General features: G+C 36.6%; 1 protein-coding gene across 1 annotated transcript; it reads right to left on the bottom strand.

The window, feature by feature from the left end:
* Positions 1-3,813: 3,813 nt before the first annotated feature.
* On the bottom strand, positions 3,814-9,821 carry LOC146489771 (uncharacterized). The gene is made up of 3 exons (XM_085097973.1): positions 9,748-9,821; positions 8,548-9,041; positions 3,814-6,241 (listed from the first exon to the last, which is right to left on the bottom strand). Exons 2-3 carry the CDS (start codon positions 8,992-8,994, stop codon positions 5,369-5,371), a joined length of 1,320 nt encoding a protein of 439 aa, XP_084954099.1. The 5' UTR covers positions 8,995-9,041; positions 9,748-9,821; the 3' UTR covers positions 3,814-5,368.
* Positions 9,822-9,843: the final 22 nt, after the last annotated feature.

The raw sequence follows: 9,843 nt of genomic DNA, 5'->3' as shown, positions 1-9,843 counted from the left end.
ATATTAAAAAAAAGATAGCGGTCTAGTTGTACTCCCATCCTACACTTTATATCGACGTAAAAAGTGAGAAAAATTTCATTCATTTCTGTTCATGTTGATCGCGGCTTTCTGCTTGCTGAATAATAACGTCCTTTGTCAATAAATTTTGCATGAGTTTTATCGATACCCCTAAACAAGGTGGGTCCTCGTCGACTACACCTCTGCTTCTGTACATGTCAGCTTAAGTTTACTTTATATTTGTTTTAGCATTTGTGATTGTAAGGCGTGCACAAGCAATTGCTGTAAAATGATACTATACATTTTTTACTTTTTAACGATGATTAAGACAAGTAAAAATAAACGATAAAACGGAACAACGTTTCGGAGTCGTCATGACGCCATTATCAAGTTCGAACTAATAGAAATAAATAAAGTCAATGTCAGGAATAGTTCACCAAAATTAAACATAATTTATGAATATGTAATGTCACGCAAATATAGTTTTGCTTGAATTGAGTCCGATTGGACATTGACAGATGGTGTTAACTCTCTAATTAGCAACATTTCAAGCAATCGAACTTATTCATGCACTTCTTAAGGACGGTGCCTACTATTGTTACTGCGCATACGTCCTGCGCATCTCGAGATACTCGGGTTTCCTATGGGTGGTGCCTACTAATACAGGGATATTTTTGAGTGGTTTAAAACTATGCGGAGAAAGCAGAACTTAGCAAATGATTTTGGTATCCAAAAAGAAAATTGGGGGTGACCATGCATTTTTCAGAGATAATAAAGCTTCAATTTGGAAAAAAAGCGCCATACATTGCTTTGTATTTTGCTGCTTTTTAGAATTATTACCACTTAGTTATCTCTAAAAAATGCGTGGTTACCCCCAATTTTCTGTTTGGATTGCAATAGCCGCTACTAAGATCTGCTTTTCCCGCATAGTGATAAACTGCGCAAATATACTTCGCTATTAGTAGGCACCGTCCTTAAGAACAGAAAAATATCTGTCAAGGTCTTTGGGGACATTACTGTGTTTGTTAAAATGTTTGCCAATAGGACAACATTGGTTTTTATGCTCGACCACGCTCTGGTGTAAATGCCCTTAGTGTATTATCTACATAACTTGCATCGCACAAGTCACATTGAAATTTTATACATAACACAATGCTAATTTACAATAGGCGGTTTTCTCTCTTGTATTTTGTGTACCAACAAAAATCGGTTGGATGACTGTGTCAATCTTCTGGTTAAGATCTTTGAGCTGTTTGTGTACCATGTCATCCGAAGCCTGATCTTTGAAAGGCAGGGCTATTCGGACAGTTGGATTGTCTCTTGGGGCAGGTATTGGTTGATGGCCTTCAGAATAATAATAATAATAATAATAATAATAATAATAATAATAATAATAATAATAATAATAATAATAATAATAATAATAATAATAATAATAATAATAATAATAATAATAATAATAATAACAACATTAATAATAATAATAATAATAATAATAATAATAATAATTTTTATTATGAAAATTCTTTATTAAAATATTCCACACAAATTGCTATTTACAAGTTAAAAGTATATAAAAAAGAGCTATTAAAAACCTATTCACATTTCATTTCGATTAAAAAAAAGATAATATTTTTAAGCAACAATGTTTTTGTAAAGAAAAAGAAAAAAAAAACAAATATCATGAAGTTTTAAAAAAAATGAAATTCGGCATTTTAAAATCAGTTCCACTTGACAAAAAGAAAAGAAAAAACAATAAACAAAATACGCATCTCTCAAATGGCCCCTTCTGCAGTTTCAATGTCAATGGCCGCGTTCTTGATGTCACGTTGAATTCTTCGTAATGTCCTAGAACCTCTAAGACAGACGAGTGCAGATCTTAATAATAATAATAATAATAATAATAATAATAATAATAATAATAATAATAATAATAATAATAATAATAATAATAATAATAATAATAAGAGAATAATCTTTATTATGCTTTTTTCGGTGTACATGTGTACATGGTTACAATCTTGTAAAGGAATATACAGAATTTAATTGAATTTAGTGAAAGTGATGTGCAAGCAAGAAAGCTAAATGAACCATTTGGTATTCTTGTTAGCTCCCTGGTCAAATTAGGTTCTAGATAGCAGGTAAATGATCGAAATACAAAGAAAAAAAAAGAAAGCAAAAAGAAGGAAGAACTAATTTACATGTAACATGTTAACGTATGTTACGTGGTTAGCATAAAAGAAAATAAGTTCATTTGTTGTTCTGACAGTAAATAACGTATAATTTTGCTTCGGAAAAGCAGGCACACTTTGTATGAGTTTTTGAAGCTACAAAATAGCCTTTGAAGCCTTTGAAGTTACAAAATACCTAACGGTGGTGTTGATAAGATGTTGTGGGAGTTAGCCCCGGCTTCTATATAGGCTTCCTTGCCTTTACCACGTTTGATCTTGTAAATAATTTAGTAGGAATATTGTCTATTATCTTTAATGTATTTCTGTATACTGTTGTTGTATTTCTGGTCAGTAATAGCAAAATGAATGAATGAATGAATGAATGAATGAATGAATGAATGAATGAATGAATGAATGAATGAATGAATGAATGAATGAATGAATGAATGAATGAATGAATGAATGAATGAATGAATGAATGAATGATTGATTGATTGATTGATTGATTGATTGATTGAATGAATGAATGAATGAATGAATGAATGAATGAATGAATGAATGAATGAATGAATGAATGAATGAATGAATGAATGAATGAATGAATTTTAACCGGGTGAACACAGCTTTCAAACGGTCACATTTTTCAGAGAAGTACGACCAACACGATGATGAGCGATACGCACGATCAAGCATGGTTCTCAAAAGCCCTCGTTTAAAGTGCATATCGCCATGACTTTGGTAGTGGAGCAAATGACTCGTGTTAATAGGTTTTATGCAGACCTTGGTCTCAACTTCGGGAGCTCTGTTAAGGAGCTACATTCTAAGAAAGGGTAGCAGACCATTAACCTCTGTTTCCATGGTGAACTTCATAGATGTGTGGCAGTTGTTAAGAACCTGGAGAAAATGATGCTTTGTATGAAATTACCAATACTGCCGAAAAACACATGTGTATAGTATATTTTAAAAAGTGCTGTAATCTCCAAACCGTTGTAATGCTTCCTTAAAAGAACTAATGTGATCAATTTCATTTTTTCTCATTTTAAATAAAAAACTAAGGAATCGTTCCGGTAGCACTGTATTATGGGAAAAAGGGAATGGGATTGTATGGAAAAGTATATTTATCGCTATTTTTTTTGCGGTGCTTTTTCAACACCCTTTCTCTACATTTGTGAGTTATAACTCAGTTACTGGAACTCCGAACGCTGTGTAGAAGGACGTTGGTTCGACTCCTGTTGCCGAACTCATATATTTCCCTTAGCCCCAAGCTCGTTAAAAACTGAATTCAGTGTAATTGCTACTTTCATAAGTTGCCCCGGCAAACATTGTCATCTTTGTCTTTATCTGGTCTTCTAGTGTTTCGACCAACAAACACATCTTCATAGAATCGCTTCAATTACCGGACATATGCTTGTCCCTGTTAAAGAAGCACTGTCACGGAGATTACATGTGAAATTACAAAATTCCTATGGCACCGTTTCGCGAGCGCAATTTGTCACCCTTGATCTCAAGATAATCAAATGGCATTTTCTTGAAATAAGGAAATAATTTCACTTGTGTTTGTCAAAATTGTAATTTCTCGAGCCTTTAAAAGCGCATGAAATCAGATTATTTCCATTTGATTACCCATACTAATTAAGGGGGAAGGGGTGATTGAGCATGTTCCGTTAAGTGTCTCATATCACCAAGTGAAGACTTTATTAAAACACGACCCGATATGAATCTCTTTCTTCAGCAGTAATGGTTGACGTAGCTTATGGCAGGGCAGTGTTCTTGTCGCTAGGTACACAAAGCATATTCTTCGGTAGAGACTTTTGCATTCACCAAACAATTGTAGCTGATGCTTTGTGTCATAAAACTATGTAAGGCCCTGTTTACAGGGAGCGTGCTGGTGACCCGGGTTATCGTCCCAGTGAGCTAAGGCAGCCCGCTTTTACACGAGAAATTTTTGCCCCGCCCACCTGGGCTATGGCAGTCACAGTCATCGAATAGCTATCGAAAGTACGGTGGCGTAAAACATGAACTAGCAGTAAATATATGATTCAAAGTTTTACTTTTTCCTCGGTAATCAAGGGTAGAATGATTAATTGTATTGTCTAAATTCGTAGAAATTTAACAGATAACGTACTTCTTGATAGTCTTCGAACTCGAAACTAAATCTTTTTTTCAACTCAAATATTTTACAAGAATAAATATAACAACTTTCATCGAAACGTTGGAAAAGAGTTAACTCCGAAAAAGTAATATTAGCTTAATATTCTTATGAACAGGTATAACAGATTAGGAAAAGTGGGATCCTTTCCTCTTGTAAATTGTAAATTATGGCCACATTTTTGTTCACAGCAGTGTTCAAATAATAAAGCATTTTAATTTAATTTACGTTCAAAGCTGTTGTCAACAAGAAAAATAACAGTAAAACATAAGTTACTATAGGCGACTGCAAATTTGCCATCCTAGTGCAGCTAGCGCTTTGTACGCGCGGCGAGGCACTACTATCGTCTTATAGTTGCCAGCAGAAATCTGATGTTCTGACGACAAACAGTCATGTGCTAGTATTATGAACATGTTGAAACCAAGCGAAATTGTCAAATCGACAGTACGGAGACAGAAACATTCTCAGGATTTTATTTATATATTTTCTTCCGTAACCATGTGAAATAAATGAATTCCAATTTACAGCTTAGCCATTTCATGTAAATTCTTCGGTGGGTTCCTTGGGTGGGTTGTAACAAGTACAAAAATAGTTTCATGATTAATGTTTCCTATTCTATGACATTTGGATTCTAGTTACAGTTTGATTTAATCCGCTCAATCTTCTAAGTACCCATATTTACAGTATGTACAGATACGCATTCAGTGTCAACAACATGTAAAATTCAAAATGCCGCTTCCAACTTGTCTCATTTTTTAAATTTACTTTTATTAGAATACCGAAACTTAGTCAAACTGATTTCACGAACGTGTTAATGATAATATGCTTTGCTTAAATTTAGCAACAACGGTTTTATTTTGACAATTTGGGCTAAGTGAACGTGTAGCCCAAAAAGCTCAAATTCTTTAGATCAATACATACAGAATATTATATTTTTATCGCGTCGTATACTACTTCTCTATGTTGGATGCATATCACGGTTCAAGCAAAGTTCAAGTGAAAAAATTCGACACTTTAATACTGGACTGATGAAGTAGCATTCAGGTTTTTTCTATACCCTGGAGGTCATCAAATTCTCTGCATTTTCTTGATTTGTCCTTTCACCATTTCCTTGAGGAGAGGACTGGCCATATGATATCCATGAAATTAACGCACCAATAACATATAACAGAACAGTTTTCATGACCTGATCTGCAGTCTCTCTTCCATAGAATGACCGCCCAGCTAACACTGCTGATACAACAAGCGAACAAACACCAAAAAAGCTAACTACCCATGTTACAAATTGCTTAATGTCACAGCATTCACCTGTTTCGAAGATCTTATAAAGTGCAAATACCAAGGCAACACATAAAAAGCTGACGATCAGTAGTACAGCTAAGCCCCATGTTGGGTTTATCATAATGCCGATCACTAGCCAACAGAAATGGTAAACGGTCAGGTTTGCAATTATTTTTATGAGCGCGTTTATGACACTGTCGCATGGACAACAGCCGGGGGATTTGAAGCAAAAAATTGACACCAGTATTTCAAAGACAGAGAGTCCAAGAATGATATAAATGTCAAATGGAGCATTCCCGTATGCTGAACATACCACGACAAGGAGTAAAATTCCGCTCTCTACAAAAAACAAGATAAAACAGAAGCAAATTATGGAGCTCGCCAAAGGATTTTGTCGATTACACCAGCAAAATAGAGAAACACTCGAGTCGTCAGAACGGAATTTTTTCAACACATCCCGTACAACTAGGGCTAAATAGGGGCCGGCTGGAAGAACAAAAATAAAAGAACACCATAGCATTGCTTTAATAATATTCAGACTGCATCCTGTAGCTGTTATGTTTGGTTTGTGTCCTTGTATAACACACTCTGCAGTGTTCATCCTCGGATCCCGTATTCCAGGGTTCACCGCAAGATCTTGAAGCTGTAAAGAAATTTTAAAGTATAAGCTTCGTTTAAAACGCTCCTCTGGGTATGTGGACGTTGTTTCTGTCCTTTAAATTACTTAATTTGTTCAATACGTTCTTGAGAAAAGTAAAGTAATGTGTATCACCGGGAGCTATATATAAGAAGGGATGGAGACCGTAAGCGTGGGGTCCACGCAACCCCACGTGTTGTCCAAAAAAATTTATTTTTTTAGAAAAAATTGTGCCAACCTAAACCTACGCGGATACACGCAAATTTGCGTGGGGCTACTACCTTATATGGAAAATGGAAGAGAAAGTCCCGTTCGGTTAAATACTTTGAATGTGAAAATACCATTTCACTCTGTACATGTTTAAGTTCCCTCTATTTAACCGGACTAATCTACAGCTGTAAACTAAAGGGGACAACTGCAGGAAATTCTCTTGGCTGAGTAGAAAACATTTAACCTTACAGTACAAATAAACAATATTCTCCTCAATGCTGATATATATAAACTTAAATTTTATTCGAGAAGTCAGTTTCAACCATTTATTTCAAATTGGTGGTAAGTCCTTGAGGACACGAGTTAAGTCTATCGTCTCAAGTGTTTTCTACGTGCTCACTGGCATGAATATTCGGAGCTTCCACTAAATTTGGACGCCATTTTGAACGGGTAGAAAAAGAAAATCCAATTTGTCCACGCGCGATCCTATCTCGTCCCCAGAGCCCGCCCGCGTTGGTGCTGACCAAAAAGAACGCAGCCTCTGGGAACGAGATTGCGCGCGATACACACATGCGCGCATGCGGGAATGGCGCAATTTTTTTTCTAAAAATAGATTTTTTGGTACAACACATGGAAATGGCAGCTCGTTATGGTCTCCATCCCTGATTATGGCTCCTGGTAACACTTAAGGCTGGTTTCCATATGATCGCGGATCGCAGATCGCAATAAGGTCTGCGATCATCGCAGACGATCGCATAGAACCATGTTCTATCTAAAGGCTGGTTTCCATATGATCGCGGATCGCAGACCTTATTGCGATCTGCGATCTGCGATCATATGGAAACCAGCCTTTAGAGAACCGGGAACTGTTCCACGCAAAACAATAGAGTTCATACAGAGAACATGACATGTCAAAGAGCAAAGAACTGATTATTAACACGCAAGCGCGCGTGTGGTCGCCTCCTCTACCACGCGATACATTTCCCCGCGTGTGGCGATGCTCGTGCTAAACCTGCTTCTCAGTGTTTGGATATCTGATAACACCTTAAATGTATTGTTTATGAGTCATTATACCATTCCCGGGTAAAATCGATCAAGAAAAGAACGTGTTAAAGCTACTTACCGGTACTTCATATTATTAATATAGTTCTATTTCCCAGCCTTAATGCACGCCCCTTCCCCTGACCCCCCCCCCCCCTCCCTAGAGTGGTAATCTAATGTCAATATAACATGATGAAGTGCAGTCCCCATACACCTGTGTTATGTATGCAACGAGTAAATACCTTAAATTTTAAAGAATGCGCAAGAATAACAAAATTTGAGCCAACGCATTAATGAAAGGCGTTTGGGCTCCTCACACAGGGTTGTTTCTGCGGCAGTTGCTGTTGTTGTTTTTATTTTTCGCTAACATCGCGGCTTCTCGTGAAAAACACAGTCACGCTAACGTGACCTTAAGTTGTTTTAAAAAACCAACATCCTGAACCAGCAAGCCTGGTGGTTTCCTGAGGTCTCCTCGCCTAACAACTTGCTGTATATTTTTAATAATTTGTTATACACCTAAAGGCAAATAAATGATGACCTTTATGGGGGACAATGCTCTTCCCACCCCTCCTGGGGGGACCTTACCTCTTTCTACAAATTCAACAATACAGTTACAATTAATCCACGTCACGCGTGAGCAGTTTTTCCGAGAATGAAATGAACATTCGAATTCCTCTTTGCAATGTACAGCATTTGAATGGAATATGAACATTTCACTGGAAATCTTTTCAAAAAAGACGCATTTACTGAAAACAAAAACAAAAAAAAAAGATTAAAAATACTTGGGAAACAATTGTTAGTCTTGAAATACTTATTGCTGTAATGTAAAGAAAAATTCATAGCTTTATACCGTTAACATTAAAACTAGGGAAATTTCTAAGGGAACTCTTGATTCAAAACTGACATGTAAATTTCAAACTCCGCTCAAATACCGGTCACGCGTGACGTGGATTGACTTAAGTGTAGCTAAGTTTCGATTAAAAATGAATCAACTGGAGAATACAATGGAAGGTTAGCTGGATAATATGAAATTCATTACAAAAACAATTATTAACACTTACCGCAGCTAGTACATCTCGCATGAGGTCCCTTTGTTTCTTCACTGATGAAAAATTCTGGCAAAAATCTGGAATGCATATCTTTAGTTCTTGTGTGCGGGGTGTGACAAGAATTGAGCCAAGCGACAAGACTTGCAGGACTTCTAACGGGAAAGCAACATACAGACAATTCACACTCCAAGTGTAATTTGCAACAAACGTATCATTGGGGCCATAGATTTGTACTTTGACCACAAGAGATGACGGCATCATTGCTGGATACAGAGCGGATTCGATGTTAAAACTGTTCTTCTTTGTTGTGAGAGACTTGTAAATGTCAGCGTAGCTGTCAATACAGTAAGTGAACTTGGTGCAATTCCTGATGACATCTGCATGGGTCTGTTGAACAAAATCGACCAACGCAATCTCCATACAAAGAAGGATAAACTTCTGAAGGGCAGTGCGTACCATTCTTTATGTCAGTATCCCGAGTGATTTAATTCAGCTTTTAAAATACCCTGCAAATTCAAAGAACTACGCCATTAACAAAATTAATTTCAGCAAGTTCGCTTAACCTTTCAAAGACGTATCCGGATAAAAGATCTTACCAATATAGCCGGGACACCGGCTGCAAGGGCTGTATCCTCTTCTCTACGTAATGTTTTTTTTTCAACTACAAGTTTTTTTCTTCAACTACAAGTTCAACCGGAAAGCATTCAAGTGGAATATCAACTAGATTTGGACATCATTTGTTCAAACTTAGTTCCTAACATGCTTACCTTCAGGAACAGGGATAAGGGAAAAAAAACAGGAAGACATCTCAGATTACAACACCGTTACATGATTGACGACGTCGATTGCCTGTATTAGTTTGCTATTTGGCAATCATTGATTAAAGATTTAAGACTAAAGACAAAGGCGATTCATGCAGAAGGCATTTGATGACGAAGAATCATGTTTGTGTTTTGCCAGCTTAGTCAACAAGATTTTTGTCGGGGTTTCCTGGGATATACCGGATATTTCTGATGTTTCTCAACACTCTCATTCGTTTGGACAAAGATAAGATAACTGAAGTTAATTTTTAGCTTGCTATGGTGGCTTGTCTGCATATGAGTCAGACAACAATCGCTTGTTCAAAAGAATAAGCGAAATAATTTTGTCTGTCAGAAGCCTTGTATACAGCGAAAGCAAGTAGTTAAATTGTCAAAGATAGACGAGACTTACAGTAAATCGCGGCCATGTTCGAATAGACTTTAACCTTGTCGAATACAGCTCAGAGGCAGGGTTGCAGACTTCCAAAATAACGAATCGTGGGAATCG

The sequence above is a fragment of the Pavona decussata genome, unplaced genomic scaffold (genome assembly GCF_977016875.1).
Source record: "Pavona decussata unplaced genomic scaffold, jaPavDecu1.1 SCAFFOLD_3, whole genome shotgun sequence".
Classification (NCBI taxonomy): domain Eukaryota; kingdom Metazoa; phylum Cnidaria; class Anthozoa; order Scleractinia; family Agariciidae; genus Pavona; species Pavona decussata.
Note: the sequence above shows the minus strand (reverse complement) of the source record. Positions and strands in the feature narration are given on the sequence as shown.

Bases quoted from the DNA above. Each gene is read 5' to 3' on its own strand.
- LOC146489771 (XM_085097973.1), bottom strand. From the start codon at position 8,994: ATGGTACGCACTGCCCTTCAGAAGTTTATCCTTCTTTGTATGGAGATT. The intron at 6,242-8,547 runs GTAAGTGTTAAT...ATTTCTTTACAG, and splicing joins TGCGAGATGTACTAGCTGCG to CTTCAAGATCTTGCGGTGAA.